Source organism: Serinus canaria, chromosome 8 (genome assembly GCF_022539315.1).
Source record: "Serinus canaria isolate serCan28SL12 chromosome 8, serCan2020, whole genome shotgun sequence".
Lineage (NCBI taxonomy): Eukaryota > Metazoa > Chordata > Aves > Passeriformes > Fringillidae > Serinus > Serinus canaria.
Genome location: NC_066322.1, coordinates 5,902,714 through 5,920,560, shown reverse-complemented (window position 1 = coordinate 5,920,560; position 17,847 = coordinate 5,902,714). Strand labels below are relative to the sequence as shown.

The 17,847-nt window shown below is 41.0% G+C and overlaps 1 protein-coding gene across 1 annotated transcript in view; it reads right to left on the bottom strand.

The window, feature by feature from the left end:
* RAB3B (RAB3B, member RAS oncogene family) overlaps nt 1-17,847 on the bottom strand; it is a 50,815-nt gene that overhangs the window by 26,634 nt on the left and 6,334 nt on the right. The window contains exon 2 of the mRNA XM_009088718.4: nt 13,699-13,926. Coding sequence (XP_009086966.1) covers nt 13,699-13,926 — 228 coding nt within the window. The remainder of the gene's footprint in view (nt 1-13,698; nt 13,927-17,847) is intronic.

Below are 17,847 nucleotides of genomic sequence, written 5' to 3'. Positions count from 1 at the left end.
GTGTTTTATCCCACAGTTTAGCTGCAGAACCAACATCAAGGGTAAGATACACACCTTCAGTGTGCTCAGCATCCTGAGGCACCAAGTGAGAGCTGAACCAAGAACCTCTCTTCAGTCACCCACTCCTCAGCCTCCCTCCTCCAACTGCTCCAGCTGTGGTGGACTCTCTGAAGCTGGCTGGGAAGTGGACACATGGCCTATTTTTATACTAAATGCATTACAGTTATTTTAACAGCCCTGTTCTAATCTGACTTCTAACAGCAGGAAACCTTAGCTTGCCTCTCCACTCTCCTTACTAGAAGCCTTAATTTGTACTTGATGAGATGACTTGTTTTTCTCTCAGCTGATCACTGTCATATGCCTAACCAAATGTGTCAAGCAAAGTATTAGAGGGGATTCATAAATGCTAAATTCATAAATGCTAAACCTCTAAGGGGCTTAGGAGTGAGAAACATAATCGAGTGTCACTGCTGGAGGCAGAAGTGTTGTTTAGGAATTCTGATAAGCATCAATTCAGCAGATACTAATTTTTATGCTGGTTAACCAGAAACAGGAAACTTCAGGAAATAGAAATGCTTCTCAGTCTCTATGCTCATTCACCATGAGGTAGAGGAAACACCATGGGGTAAAGAAATTACCATGCCAGCTCAGATTAGCAGCTGAAGTGTTTCAGCATCCTGTCCTGAACAGGACAAGCTTCTGAGCTAAACAGTAATCTGAATTGGATGTTTCTGCAACAGATACAAAATTGCAGAGAAGTATAATTATGTACAACTTTACAAAAGTAATATAACAAGGGAAACACTTTCCTGACTTAGAAGCCAATCTCCAATAAATCAGCTTGTGATGGACAACCTTTGCATTATCAAAATATTCCTATAACTGAAACACTAAAACCTCTCTTCCTCCTCCACAGAGAATTAGCTTGTGATGGACAAATTCCCAATACCCTTTCTTATCCCCCACAGACTCTCAATATAAAACTTTTTCTTAACCCTATAGGTGTAATTTAAAGGACCTCATCCCTCACAGGTCCCTTCCTCACTGATGAAATTGTACACTGTGAGTTCCAGATGATCTCTGATCATTTTCAGTCAGAAGCCTTAGAATTCTACTGTCAGCACATACCTCAGACATGTTATTTCCTACCTTGGTGGCTGATACCTTTTCATCTACATTATTTGCCATCACTGCCTACTTCTTCTTTTCAGTGGTGACCAAGGAGTTATGACAGAAAAATGACTGCAAATTGATGGGGTTTGGTCTCCCTTTCAGAAGGAGCCTGTGACTGAAGTCTGAGCCTTGAGACAGGCTCACTCTGTGTCCCCTGAGCTGGCAGCAGCACCAACCCCTGGGGCTGCTCTGCTTTGTTATTTCTATTCCCAGAACAGTGTGCACACTCTTCAGAAGCCAGAACTTCTTTCCCTGCACTCTCCTCAGCATCAAAGCAAAAGCACATTTTGCACCAAGTACCCAGCTAGACAGTCCCACTTCATTACTTTCCTGCTGAGCTCCTGCTGGCTACCTGCAGGTAAATCCAGCCTGTATTTAATCTCTAAACTTGAAGGGATATCTCTTGTTTATTTTCATACTGTCCTTGACTGCAATATTTCATACCCAGACACCTGCTGTGCCACCAGTCTGAAAACTGACTTCCCACAGAAATCTGTCAAAAGTTCTTCACAGCATCAGGAGGGCACCTGAGCATGGCAATACAGATACCTGGTGGAGGCATTTCCTCTGCTGCCCTGATCCAGTTAACCAGCAATCACATTACCTTGCTCCTTTAATACCTCTGGGCTCACTTCAATTCACTTTGGTCTCTCTGAACCTGGCACTATTGTATCTGCTGCTTTAAGATCCTCTCCCAAAGACAGCTTGATTTGAAAAAGGGCTTAACATCTTTAACTCCTATTTCACCACTGGAAACCTACCTTTGGTCAAAACACATCTAGACTCTGAGTGATCACTGCAGCACTAATAATTAAGAATTGGATGCAGGCTTCCAGTGAACCATCTGAATGGAGGTAAGATAAAGTAGTCAACAAGTACATCAGTTATCTGTCAGTTTTGAACTGCTGTACTCATTAAAGGCAAAACATGCCCACACACAAAAACATTCTGCACTGATAAGCTAACAACAAATAACTTCCCTGTAGTTTCCACAAAACAAGAATCCCTTTCCTTTAGTCATTTCTTGCACTCTTCTCACAGCACCTATAGAAACTTTCAATAGCACCATCAAATCAATATGTATATGCAATCTGCATGCATTTAACTTCAAAAACAGTATTACTAACAGCTTTCTGCAAGATAAATGTTTCATGTTATCAAAATAATTCATAAGACATATTGACTTTCATGACTCCTTGCTACTTTCAAAATTCTGTTCTCTGCCAGAGACAATCAAGAAAAATCTCTAAATAGGTTCATCATAGCCTTCTGTTCATTAGAAAACCCCATACTCTGCAATGCCACTTTGAAGGAGGAATTCTGCAGAAGCAGAGCTGGAAAAGTGAATTATACTATGAGCTGAAAAAGCAGAAAGCATGCTGCCATTCTTTTTCGTCACTTCTAAGCAATTTCATTTGAATCTGCCAAAGGCAAATTTCAGCATAAAATATGAAAGCTCAAGATCATCTAGTTACTAAGATGAATGCCTGCTAAGTCTTCAGTTGGGACTACCACCTTCATTTATAAAAACACAATTTCTCCTCCAACAACAGAATTAGCATAAGTGCGCTTACAGTCCTGCTCACAGGATCTGCCAGCCATATCTTCTTTCTTATTTCTATCTGAGATTGACGTCAGCAGCATTCACAACCTTTTGAGAACTCATTCTCCAGTTTCTACTTAATTTGATGTCTCAGAACATTTATATGACTCACAAAATTTGCTGTTTGCAGCTTCAGGGCACAAAGATGGAAAGAAATCCAAAGGGGAAAAAAAAAAAGATTGCATTTAGTGTAGTAACATAATAGTAAGGAAGAGGAGACAGATAAAATATAGTCAGGTATTTTTGCAATTGCTATTTTTGGCGATGGTTGTTTAGTAAAGGAAGCAGAATTTTCCCTTTCATTACTCCATAAAACAAAGAAACACAATTTTCTGTTCCATTCATTACTCAGAGTGAATGAACAGATCAATCATAAGAGCAAAGCTAAACTTACAGGATTTTATAGCTATCTGTGGGAGCTGAGTGACACTTTGGGACTGCCAAAGCTGAGAACCAAGGCACCAAGACTCCCAAGAGAGAACACTTCTTTACACAGGACACACTCCTGACTCTGGAAGAGAGCTTCTCTAGGGTCAGAAGGCCCTGCTAGAAACTGCTCCAATTCAAATTCAATTCCAAAGGGCCTGTGTTGGGCAGAACTGTAAAACTCAGGAAGAGCTCACTTTTTAGGAGTAGGAAGTAATCACCGATGCCAGTAGAGATTTCATTCCTGAAAACCCCTGATCCTTCTTCTGTACACACATGGGTGCTCCACATCCTCTGGATGAAGGGAAGATCAATTCATCTGGAGAGCTGGATTCCTGATTGAACCTCACAGGGAGACAACTACAAAGCTTCCATTCTCTCAAGTGAGAGCTTCTAGTTCCAAACCTGGGTCTTTGTCAGGTTCTTCTCAGTGAAAAAATGAACTATCCCTCCTGTTCTGAAGAGAGAACACTGGTTATATGAATCCCTCAAGGCTTGACACTGTCAAACTAATACTCTGATTGTTATTAATCAAGAATTTAATAGATGAGATCTTAAAATTAATATGTCTTGGGAATCTTTTCATTTAAAAAATGAAGATCCAATGAGTCACAGCTGCAAAAGTCACTCAACATCTCCCTTTGAGAGATTATTTTGAACAAGTACTTTATTGAGCAGACAGATTTTAGCAGAACACAGCAGACTCACTTCTGGCATGAGGGCAATTAAGCCTTTATATTTTTTTTTTAATATCTGTAAAATAAGTAGACAAAAAATGAAAGATCTCCTACTTCTCCCATTTCACTGATAACAGTCCCAGAGCAGTTAGCAAATCTGATAATCTGTATTTCTTCTCAGCTTCTTTCACAAAAAATATAGTAAGAAAATGAAGCAATGCTATAATTTTTCTTGACCACATAGGCTATAACTTAAAAAAAAAAAAAAACAAACAAAAAGGAGTGAAAAGATAAAGAAGGCTATTGCACGGATTCTGACATTATAAGCAACTAAACAAATACCACCTTTTCTCTGCCTTTGTATTAGGCAATAAAAAGCAGTTTGGTTTTGTATTGGGTTTTTGGTTGGGCTGTTGGTTTGGTTCTTTTGAAGTCTGTATTTTTTAAATCATCAAACTGACTGCAGTGTCTCTCACAGCTATAGAGTAATACAACATTACCTGGAGGATGCATTCTCAGGCAGAATAAACAGCTGCCATTCCAGGGACTTGAAAACTCTGAAGATTCCAGCTGGAGTAAAAGGGATGCACATGTTTGATACTTTCAGGACCAGAGTGAATAAACACCTTGCATGCAGTTAATGGAAAATAAAGCTATTCATTTCCTTCTGTTTGAGCACTGGGGTTTGTAAATGCTAAGGCAGGTGGCTACTTTGCCATCACTTAGCAACATCAGGTTTTGACACACAACGGCTTCCTGGTCTCCCAGCCAGGTGGGCAAGGGAGGATTCCCAAAGCCCCTGCTGCAGATGGGAGAACTGACAAATCACTTAGAGCTGATGTTGCACTGATGCAAAGGTGCTGCTGTGTCCAACTTTCAGCCAGATTCAGCAAGTTCTACTCACTCAGGTGAAATTTCCTGTTAAAGCAGTAAATACCCTGTAGACCAAGACCACTTCCAGATTTAGGTGAAAGATTACTGAAATCATAGTTTTGCCATGACAATGGTGTATTTTTACTGAATTTGCTCCCTTTCCATTTCTTGCAGTCTCTTGAACACTAAGTAGCTCCTACACATATTTATATCAGAATTTTACCAGAAAAACTGAAGTAATTTCAAGTATTTCCAAGACCTCAGAACGATGGCCATAGCTTTGAACATGCTACTGTGGCCTGTGCAACTCAGAACAGTAGAAAGAACATCACAGAAAAGGACTTCATGCAGATTCTTCCCTTTCAAGAGTTTGCTTTTCCCTAAAATCACTAACTAGTGCAAGTGGAATGAAATTACTAATTTTACACTTTCAATTCCCCCAAAATTCAAGAGGGACTAAGCAGTTCTCAGAGATTTACCTCATTTAATATCTTTGCAGTAGTGACTCTTCCTGCATGCGGTTTTCAAGATGAAGTGCATTCTTCTAAAAGAGCAGATCGTTTTAGCTGGGTAAGGCACCTTAAACAGGCATGGATTTGCAGCAGTTGCATAATAATACCACAACAGTCAGAATGGGCATCAGTACAGAAATACTGCTTAACTGAAGCTCTGAGTTCCCATAATCAGCCAAACCATTCAAGTCCTTTTTGTGCTTTGTTCTCACACTTAGGAAAACAACCTAGGGAGGTGGTTTGGTGAGGAAAGGTGTACAAAAACCAGCTAAAGAGCTTTGCCAATAGCAAACCCCCTTCCGCATCTCAGGAAGCCCAGACACCAGCCACTCCCAGAAGGGCTGGAATTCACCTGGAGTTCACACTGACACTTCTACAACAGCAATTCCACCCCTCCAGCCCTCCTGGGATTGCTGCTCAGGGCCACTCCTTGCTGCTTGCAAGCCAGCATTCATAGCACTGCTCTTTGGTGCTGTTTTGCACTGTAATTAATGCATTCATTACAGGCACTGGGGTTTTTCTTGTCATGGTCCTACTTTGTTCTACACAAGTTTTGCCCCAGTTTTCACTCCACTCTCTTGCTCCCTTTAGGACACATCAGCACTGCACAGTGGAGTCCTGCTTCTGCCCCACATGCCAGAAGCAGGACTCCAGAGGTGGAGGGGGCACAACACAGTCAGCTGAAGCTGTGTTTTAGCTAAGCCAGGCTTGCTACAAGCCCCATCATGCTGCACTGAGCACAACCTTTCTTCCTTCCTTCTTTCAGACAACTTCACCTCAGTGTCTCACTATACCGCTCTCACAGTACCAGCCCTCACAGTGCTGGTGGTTCTCCAACCCAGTGAGGGCCAGGAGAGGGTAACACAGGCATAGAAGTTATTATGGTTCATCATTCTACTCTTGTACATGAAAGACTTGAAAAATGCATTCCTTAATTACCTTTGCTTGCTGTAAGTTTCCAGTGTTATTATTCCGTGTAATTAAGTGATGCACCTGTGTGCTTTATCAGTCAGAGTATTTCCTCTGTAAAAAGCAAACAAGAATTCCTCACTTTTCCCCAGCTCTACTTGCTCACTCTTAGGCACAACTCCACAATTTTAAATGTTGTTATTACAGTTCTCTGCAAGAATTCACCTTGCAGTTAGTGCAAAAGTACTTACAAAGGTGGTCTCTAACCTCTCCAAGAGCAAGCCAGGGTGCACAACACAAAGAGGAAACAATGGGAAAAGTAGCCCAGCCTTACAGGAATGTGTACAGCATAAAGTTAAACTGCAGAGCAAGAAAGCAATTTAGCACTTGGTGGTAATTCCAATGAAAACACTTTTTTTATCCTTCTAGAGTCAAAAAAAAAAATCCAAAACACATTGATGGGAGTTATTTCTCTTTTTTCCCTCAAAAGAAAAGACTTGCAGTCCTTGGTAAAGGACTTCACCTGGACTTATCAAAGCTGACTCATGCCAGTCTACCACAATCTGGCACTTGGAGCACTCGCTTTCTTTCACAACTGGGCAGGCTTGGTGCCTGCTGGCAGCCAGCAGAGCAGGATGCAGTTACCATGGCACTGAACATGCAGCAACTTCACAACTGCCACGGCGGCAGCGCCGACCCAGGGACGCACCGAGGGGAAGCAGCAGGTGAACCTTTGAATAAGCACATGGAAAAGCGAAAACAGCAGTAGGGTGAGTGTTCTGCCTCGTAAACATCCCAAGCACAGGTCCCCTGCATGTTCTGTTTTATTGCTCTGGCTGCAAGGAAAGCAGAGGGACAGTAAAACCTGGTAGCACCAGGAGCATCTGTGCACACACGGATCCACAGCGGCCGCTCTCTCGCCGTGGCTTTACCCTCCAGCACTGCTGCAGATGTCTGCATGAGTTTGTCAGAGAGACAAGCCAGCCAGAATCTGGCTGAGAAAATGCCACCATCGAGCCTTCTTTGAGTAATACACAAAGTTCAATCACTTCAGTCATAGATCACATGAAGGTACTTCAGTTAATGAAGCACAGCAGCTCATAACACAGTGTTTATCTGCTGCACTTACACCTGCTCCCCTCAAGTTTCAAACACTCCTGCCACCTCCTGTTTCAGTCTCTAACACAAATTAGTAGTGAAGCAGTGAGTATCTGATTAGCACAGAAATGGATGCAAAGCAGAACTGGCAATACTAGAGGAATTTTCAAACAAGATGCAAGTGCACAACAGAAGCACAAGATGCCATGTGTGAGCCAAGCAGGACACTTGGGACTGGCAGCTCCATTTTGATGGAGGAACATCTCAGCAATGCTGCAAACCCAGACTGTGGCAGAAGCAGAGGAGGATCCACTGGGTTGCTCAGGGTACACTTTTGGGCTGCAGTGGAGTGACCCCAGCCATAAAATGCAAAGTGCTAAGCTGCTACTGGAAGATACATCTTACCCCAAACGGAATTTATGTTTCCTACTTTGTCACTCTCTTTAGCATTTGCTGGGCAGCCAGAACAGCTCACCAGAAATCTGGGTTGATATCAGTGTCACCTGGTAAACATTACATTGCTCTGCAGATGGAGAACCTAACCAGCAAACCATAAGCCTCCCAGTTCTCCACACTGCAGGAATGTGCTGCTTTTTTGTCCAGTTTCTGGTGCTTCTCACAAATGTTTCCTTCTGTCTGCAGAGTCCAATGCCTCCAGTGCAACAGAATACAGAAAATTAGTGCTTATTTCTGGGAGCTCAGTTCATGCTGTTTAATGAATCAGGATGATGTTGAACAGCTGGACAACAGAAAATAAATCACTAAGTACATGCTGCTAAATTCCTAGGTACTCCAGCTGAGCTATAGGGTACAATTTCTCACACCTGAAAAACATTCTTGGGATTTTGGATTCCCTTTCTTGAGTTCTAAAATCAGCCATTCAGGTACTCAAGTGCTGCATAAATATGGCACTGCAGTAGACAACACAATGGATGAAAGTTATAAATGGGAGGAAGCACAGCAGTTGTATTTTCTCATCTGACCAAATGTGACGCACTCTAAGTACATGCTCGCTTGAGACAAACACTGTGAGAACTCATAAATTCCACCCCCTGTGTTATCTCATAACTGATCACCGTGCACCCAGCATATTTAAATATAGAATATACCCAGTCATTATGCAGAAGATAAAATTGTGAAAGAAAATCATAATAGGGGTGATTCTGATGAGAACAGGAAAGGGTTTCAAGGCACACGAGTCTCAGACCTTATATAAAATTACTTCAAAATATCTATTCTGAATTTCTGGTAAAAAAGCATTAAATGCAAAACGTCAGGAGGCTGGCAATTCATTTGTCCTCTCAAACCTTAACTGCCTCACCTCATCAAGCAAATTCCCTTGAAATTTCCCATGTACAGCTCTTCCTCTACTGAGCAAACAGTCAGCATTGGTCCATTTTCTCTAGGAAAGGTCCAAACCTTTGAACGACCAACAGCTCTTTATCAACAAACACACACTCAACACTGCCCCTGGATACAGCCTCGTACCTCTGAACACGTTTCATTTTACTGAAATGTACAAAACAAGGCCTCCAAGGGCACAGTAACTCTGCAAAGATGGAGCACAGAGAGATACTACACCTGCAGTGAGAGCAAATCCAGTATTGTCAGCAGGGATAGCTGCAGAGGTATCAGAGCTTAGACTGAAGTTGAATTTGGCCTTCACTGTAATGCAGTGTTATAATGAGATAACAATGAGATTGAGGTGATTAACTATAAACAGAAATAAACCCTCCATGTCAACTGTTTGACTGCAAACACAGCAATGCCCTGCTCAGCAAGCTTAGGCTGTTCAATAAATTCAGTAGTGAGTTGGGTAACTGACCCATCAGTCAGTTTGTCTTATTTGTCAAGGGTCTTATTTGCCAAGTTTTTATTTCTCTCCTTTGTATCACCCTTGCAACTCTAATCTTAAAGCCATTCAGAGTGGTATGAGCACCAAGTTCTTCTCAAAGCAGAAGTATTACCACTTGAGATATAACCAAGACCTTGGAATTGAATTACAGACACGGTTATTGCGTCTCTTCTCCAGTCAAATATCTTGCATTGTATTTTACCATGAGAAGCAGTGCTTTACATCCACTCACACACAATGATTTTCATTCCTGGGACCCAATAAGTTCTTAATGCTGCAAATAAAATGCAATCCTTGACTCCCTTATAAGGATCAACCAGATCTTCTCACTATCATGAATTTCTCCATTTTAGTTCTTCATCCAAACAGCATATCAGAGAATTTCACAACAACTGAGTCTATAAAAGCAGAATCAGGCCCACTAGTGCTTTAGAGACACCCATCACTATCACATCTATACATTTAATTACTGAACCTTATTATCTCTTTTTTTAGAAACAAGTTTTGTGCAAGCATTCAAGCCTGAAGTCAGTGCTTGCAAGGAACTTAGCAAAACCATGACAGGAATAGGATGCCTTGGGAATAGATGACTCTCTCATCTGAAATGCATAATTAGCTTTTGGTTAAGTGTGCAATTAACATTAAAATTTACAATCAAATACGATGGTGTTCTAATTTTACCTCCTGTAACTGAAAAAAAAAAAGAAAAAGAAAAAGAACTCAGTTGCCAGTGTTACTGCTTTGCATCCCTTCTCTAAGAGGCGAGCTGCACAAGATGATCCTGTCATCCAGGCAATGTCTGATACAAAAAGCTGTTAAAAATACTGTGTATTTGCCTTCTGGACAGCTACACAGCAGGGGGGTTATTTTGGTTTATACTTTTCTGGTTTGTAGTGGTAACTGCCACTCAGTATAATTAGCAGTTGTCATATTTCTGTTTTTAAAGATCCAAAAAACCCAGAGCAATGTTGCTTTGTGTCCTCTCCCCAGCTGTGCCTAAGAGCTGTAACATGTGCTTCAGACATCCACTAAAGCTAATCTCACACCCCAACAGGTTTCAGCAGCTAAGCCACAGAGACATTTTAGTTAATGAGAAGGAAAAACCTTCATCCTAGCAGTTTAATTCTGATAAACAGCTCCTTAAAAGAAAAATCTTACTGCAGTCTAAATATGCTGCCTCTGTCTGAGCATCACAGCCTTTCTGCCTTTTAACCTGAAGTTAAATTTAATCTCTGCTGCTTTTTTACAAAGGGGGGGGGAAGTAGTTTCAACTGTAACATCAGCTGCCAAGCCCTGTATTTAGTTATGTTTATTACAAATCACATCAATGTTGAGAGTCTTTTGTGTAAGGTGCTGCACAAAAGTATCATGGAAATGTAATCAAATTCCTCACACAAAGTATGTACTGGGTGTTTGGGGCTGAACCCTGCCAATGATTTTCTATCAGTTAATTTATGTGACTGTGCAAAGAGTTCATGTAATGAACCCAGACCAGGCCACTACACGGGCCAGAGGGTGCCCCTCAGCAGCTCCTCTCGATGCCACATTGCAGCAGGAGTTCTGCTGTCATTTTCACCACCATTATTCTTCACCAGCAATAGACACACAAATGCACAGAAGGCAGAAAAAGAAATCTCACCTTGCTCTTACCTAAAACTGAAATCACTTTTATTCATTCACCCTGCTTCCATGTGGATCTGGACAAAGTGGCCCTCTCTAGCTGCTAGGCAACCTGAATTCTGCATTAAGTATTAACTGTTTGCATTTGCTAAGAATATAATAATGTTACCTTTGAGATTTATTTATAACAAAAAAACATACCTAGCTGAAAATATAATAGTTTTCCTTCAGTAAACAGTAATTAGCAACTCTGGGAATACAAAATTGATCAAGAAATGCAGAGAGATATTATAAATTGGCTCCTTACAACCCAATCAAAGGAAGATGCTTTACATAAAAGTATTATTACAGATGGCAGTGGCACAAAAAAAATCTAATCCAAGAATTACATTTATGTAGCTATCTATAATATATGTAAATATCTATATATGAATATATTTATATAATAAATGTTTTTAATTAGATATTAAATTACTAAGTCTCATCCAACTACAAAACAAATGTTCTCAATAAAGTTGATTTATTCTATTAGCACAACACCACCATTCCTAAACAAGACAGAAAATATTTGAAACAGTCAACTGATCTTGGAGTTCTTTAAAGAAAGGGGAAAAAAAGCCAACAAAAAATTATTTCATTAACCCCTCTCTGAACCATTTTACTGCTTCCATATGCAGCAGCAGTGCTGTCATTCTACCTTAAAAACATCATGAATATCTCTGCTATGTCCTGCTCCTCTCAAGCTAAAGAGATATTCCTTTCAAGTCTTTTCAAAGCAGATCATTTCCCAGACTGCTTAGTCACAAGCACAACTGATTATTAAAATATCAATTTGGGTGATTGAGGCGTTAATGTCAACAAAGCAAGAGGCCCACTAATGACACCAAAATCAAACAGAGGAGCACTCTTCTGATCATTCCATGTGACAGCTTGTCAAATCCTGATTCACTAAATACAGACTTCCTCAAACTCAGCACAAACACAAATGCAAGATCTTTGGCTTTAAAATGCTCATCAACTTCTGCTGGAGAAACAAAACGAGGAGTCAGGCCAGAGAGACATTTACTGACACAGCTGTCAGCCTTTCCGTGCACCTGCTCAGCCCTTGAAGCAGAGTGAGCTCTTCTGAGCTTGAAGGCAACACAAGAATTTGGGTCCTGCACCCAAATTCTGTTCTTCTGTTCAACACAGGCAACAGGCAGTGTAAAGAAAGTCCCACTGATCATGGATCTCTCTGGATCACAGCACAGCAGTGCTCTCACCTTGAGACTTGCAGCACACAGAACAAGGTTATTTGGCACAGCCCTTGAGCACCTCCAGTGTGTCACAGCTGTGCTCACTTCAAAGCTCCACAAGCACCCCTGAACTGAAAAAAACTTGGGTCTGTAGAGAAGAGAACATCACAGGTTCCTAGAAGTGCTTTTCTCTGGATTTTAGAAAAATATTTGAAGTGGTTAAGTCAAACACTTGTACCGTCTCCTTCACTTATTTTCACATTAAATCTGATTCAGATAAGGCTTAATGCCAAGCTTAGGGAGAGCATATTGGAAAAAAGTCAACATAACTGGAAAATTGTAAGTCAGAGCAAAGGGTTCAATGGAGCCACAGAGCCCCACCCTTCCAGAAACTCAACAGCAGCTGTAAATAGTTTTAAAAAGTAATTGTAAGACAGGTTGGTATGAAAACTCTTTCTTCTCACATGTAGGAACCCATAGTGTTGGTATGCTAATGGACCCCATTATTACTTCATGTACCCTGGAGAACACATTGAATGACAAACATAATCCAGGACAGGCAGGACACAAACAGGTTTAAATACTGTGGCTTTGATAGAGGCACATAGTGGTTTTGTTAAGGTCCTTGAATCATGACTCATGTCAGGGATCCATGCAAAAAGAAAGAACAGAACACAAGTTACTCTGGAAACTGTCCAACACTTAGGTGTACCTTTTATTAAAAAATAAATGTTAAATCAACAGTGTTGTTGGTAACTCCAGTATTACAGGTCCTATGGATTGCACCCTCTGAGGAATTTACCTGACATCTCTTTTCAAAAGAAGTTTAAGGTTATTAAAGCCATTTTTGCCCAGAAGCCCTCTAACAGATTTAATTAAGATTATTGCTTAATTCACTTTAATCACAGTGTCTTTGAAAAAAACTCTAATATTTTATGCTCTTTTCTGTCTCACTTTTACACAAATTCTTAGAAAATTTCACTTTCCAAAATTCAGAAAGATCAACTAAATGGAAATCATCTTTAGTTGCTTTAAGAGCTGAAGTAAAAACATTTTTATTGCCAAAACCCTAAATTAATTCAATCAATTTCATATCAGGTGACCTACCTTAGTTTCAATGTCAGGATTTTACAACATGAAAAGGATCCTTTATTAAATAATTTGTTTTACGTTGTACCCAGCAACACAGAAATAAAATGAAACATGTAGTTGTAGTACAAAAAAAAAAAAAAAAAGCACTTCATTTGAGATTCTTACTACTCAAGATCACCACAATAAATAAAAAACCCATTTGTGGTTACTGTAATTTGACATTTAAATGCAATTATTAAAGAATTACAAACCAGGTGTATGTAGAGCAATTAGAAGATTAAGCTCTTAGATGGGGCAGAAATTGGGTAGAAATGGAGTGCTGAGCAGGTACATGAGTTACAGGAAGATACAAATATCTTAGGTAGAGGCCATAAATTGACAGTATGAGTTGTGTGTAGAGTGCACTCAAATGTAGAGCTGCCGCTTGGACCACATCAGAACCCTCACCAGCTGAGTGAGACAGACACAAAGAGAACTCCCTCAGTTTACTGCAGGGACACAAAGGTCCAGCCACACACAACAAAATCTACACAAATCCAAAAATCCACTTCCAAACAAGCCACATTTTACCATCACAGCTCTGCTGGGATTAATATAAAGGATCTTTGAAAGTGCTGGCACTTACCCAAATCTGCAGCTTCACCCTCTTGTCATTCCTGTAAACTGTTTTCACCTTGAAGTCGATTCCCACTGTGCTCACAAAGGCTGGAGTGAAGGTGTCGTCGGCGTATCTGAAGAGGAAGGATGTTTTACCCACACTGCTGTTGCCAATGATCAGGAGCTTGAACATGTAATCAAAATTTTGGTCTGAAGTATCCTTCTGCCTGAATCTGGCATCTGTTACTGAAGCCATCTAAGAAAATGACAAACATGGAAAAAGAACAGATTTAAGAGCAGTTCAGCATTTGTTTTCCTTAACTGTGTACCATATGTTTAGGTTATCTCTCCACTTTCTAATGTCACAACCACTCTATCTGCTGACTAAAGAGGAGCACACTTTGAAATCTTCTTTTAAATTCTGGCTTTAATCCTGTTTGGTGTTCACTTGTGCTGGTAAGACTTCCAAACCCAAGAAATACACCTGTTGCACTGCTTTGTATTTAATAAAATAACAGATGGCTACTGCAGATTGTTCAAATACTCATGGGGAAACAGCATTCTTTACTCCAGTGGCAGGGTGCCACTTCCGTTGCTCCAATAAACTGCAACCAAGAACTAAAATCTTTGACAGTGCATCCAACCATGCAATTCATCAAGCAGCCTCCAAGGTAAATAAACCTAAATAATTGTTTTTACTACTTCTATGGAAAATCCACACTTCTAGTGCATGCACCACCACCATTTTATTCTTAGAAAAGTTCCCTCCTCAACATTTATAGAAGAAAAAACAGAAATGGGAAAAGATGAAAAAACAGGAATTTCAGCTAGAAACTTTGAATCCATTCAACACCTATCTACTCCTAAGACTGCAATTGGAATAAAGACTGTATAAAATGTGAGGGCTCCAATGGGGATATAGACAGCATTTGGAATGGATAAATTATCCCTTTTAGGTTCAGAAGAAAAAAAACAACAGCAGAATACAAATCATTAAGGGCCATGAGCAGCCGTGGCTTCTCTAATGTGTGCAGCTCAGACAGTGGGTGGGAAGAGGTAAGACTTTTCACCTCTGGTTGTGCAGAACACAACCAGACAAAGCAAATTACTACAGAGAAGGAAAAAGAAACTTTACCTTTTAACAGATATACCACACTTTTAATCTCTCATGCCGTTTGAAACTACCACACATCAAATAAGCAAAGGTCTTGGCTCCTTATAACAAGGTACAGGATTGGCAAATTGGAGCAATGACAGCACAGTTTAATTAGCAGCTATTATGCAAACCAGGGCCTGGGCCACTCGTGTGCAGTCAGAAGGCACTTAGCAGTGACAGAAGTCTCTCCTTCACCCAGCATCCACAGAAGTAATTTTCTCCTCAACTCAAACTCCCAGGCACCTTTGGGAACTAAACTCACTCCAATATCTACTCTCAGCATGTGCCCAAATGCCTTCCTTCTTAGCAAGTCTCACCTTCACAGAGGACTTCACCCACTCACTGAAAAAATACAGCAACAACAACAACCCACAAACCCAAACAAAACCAAAACAAAAAGTTCAAAATTCACAGCTCTAAACCAAAATGCTATCCCAAGGCAGTTTAAATGGGGAAGATAACTTCACTTAAATTTCCAGCAGAGGGGAAACAAACCAAAGGCAACCTGGTTTAAACTTCAGTACAATTTGCACAACGGTTTATCTCAGATTAAACATATGCAACTTTCTCACACAGAAAAGGGCTGGTGCAGCAGACATTTCGTTCACAGACTGCATTCACAAGGGCAGTTTCTGAAGAAATTTATCAGTAGCTCAATAGTGAACAGCTGCACAGAATGCATTAAAATCTTCCCAAAAGTATTTCTCAGTAGGATACAGCATAATTCTGATACACTCTCTTCTGAACTTCAGCTGCTCTTCAGTCAGTCTACAGTCCTTTGCAAGCACTCCAGAAAACACAACCACAAATTTTCTTCTCATTAGTGTATTAGAAAACAGCTCTTCTACCCATGTGTTGTGGTTCATAGCAGGAATTTCTAAAATGAAGAATTCAACATCTGGCTAACTTCCATTCAGACACTCAGGCCAATGCACTTACTGCCTCCTTATCCTGAGAAATCTCAGCTGCAAAAATTATGAATCAGGTGATTAGTTGATTTGTACCATCACCACACTGGATGACAGAAAATTTTCTATTTGAGTAATTTACCTTCCCCATACACATTATAATCTCTACAAATGCCATTGACAATACTTGTGCACTTGCTAAAGAAGAAAAAAAAATTAAAATCTCTACTTCTCCATTCCACTCACATAGGCTCAAAATAGTGAGAAACCCTCATCACTTGAAGCCTGGTCTTTTACAGATTGAGAAGCAGACCTTTAACAATGGTATTGTACTAATCATACAGGAATCAGTATCTTCTTTCTACCCCTGCCTGCCCAGAACCCATCCAAACACTCCAAGCTGATCCTGTAACTGAAGCACTGCTGCCTCTATTAACCCTCCTAGATTGCTCTAATCAGAATTGTACCTGGCTACAAATGTGACTTTCAGATCCCAGCAGAAAAAGCAATTATAGAATGTGGCCAGCTTGAGCAGCTTTGTTAGAAGCACAACACAGAGAATAAGATCAAATGATACTTGTCCAGAACGTGGGGCTGTTGTCATAGAAGCACAACCCTCACTGGCCTCTGCACTGGCTGAAGATGCTGCAGGTCAGCGTCTTGAATCACCAGAGGCAGACAGAGCACAAAAATTTTAAAGAAAACTCCATTCCCTTGCTTAAATTTCACTTTTCCCTTTCCCCTCTAGTGAATGGAGTGAAACTGAAAGGACTTTCATACTAATTTCTGATTATCCCTCTGATGGCAGATCATTACTGAAGCTATGCTCCACCAGCACTTGGGCTGCAAGTGTTTGCAAGGCTGCCCCTGAATTTGTGCTTGAATCCCAAAGCCAGGGAACAGCAGACCTTTCTCCTGGTCCTCCTCTCCTCCCTTTCTCTCCCTCACCTGTTGTCTCACTCCTGCTCCAAGCACTCCCTAGTCATGTCAACCCTGAGGACCCTGCAGAGAGGTAGTTCAGAGAACAGAGAGATCCCAGTTAAAAATAAATCCTCCTACAGCTTCTCCTGCTTTGCAGGGCTGTTTGGAAAGTTGGTTCAATTCCTGATCCCTCACGGCTGAGGGAGCCAAGCAGAGGGGACAGAGCAGTGGGAAGTGGTGGCAGTTGCTATGCTACTGAGAGAAAGGTCCACGAAATCACATCTCCTGCAGGCCCTCTGCACCTGGAGGAGATTCTGCAGCACAGGGAAATGGAGACAACATGCTGAGGTCAGGCAGCTCCTGCCCAAATCACCTGAAGGCTCACACAGCCATTGCTCCCAGGGGATTGTCCTCCCTCCTTGGCCCAAGGCCATTTAGCTGGCAGTGTAACCCCTGCTCCCTGGGCACACAGCCACAGATGCTCTTTTAGGATGGCTCCAAACAGAGCAGCATCTCTGCTGTTTCACACAAACACACAGCCCAAGGAGAGTTCTGTTACAGGAGACCAGGTCAAATACAGCTGGCACACAGAGGGCAAAGGAGAGGCTCTCGACTGTTTCATTTTGACTGTCTTGGACTAATCCTCAAATAAAATACTTACACAGGAAAGATTTTGCTACAGGACCTAAAACCTGTTACACAGGAGAGGGAAAAGCTGCCAATCAGATTGTCCTTGAGAACACTTCAGCATGAGACCTTGCATCATGTAGTTTTTTGCCTGGGTAGCCCCCATTTTTGTAAGAGCATACTTATATTGACAATCTTTTTTCCCCACATGCATTAGCAATGGGAGCAAGGTCTCAAACACAGCCACTTCCAACTAGTTTTGTGGGAATAGGCAGTTTTGTAGCTCTGAGATACCTTATTATTTCCCTATTGAGGAAAAAGCCTGCAGTGTGAGCTCATCTTTTATTAGACAAAGAAACCACATAAGAGCAGGATGCTGCAAAAGCTCTAAAGCAATAAAATCTTAATCAGAGCTTATTAGCCACCGATGAATATATTCCTAGGTCAAAGTGGCTCTCCTGCCTTTAGTTTCTATTTTGGTCTAATGAATTTTAAAAGAAAAAAGCCAATTGCCCTAAGACACCTCCATGGGAAACCAGTCTTTGTTGTCTTTAGTGCTCACTGA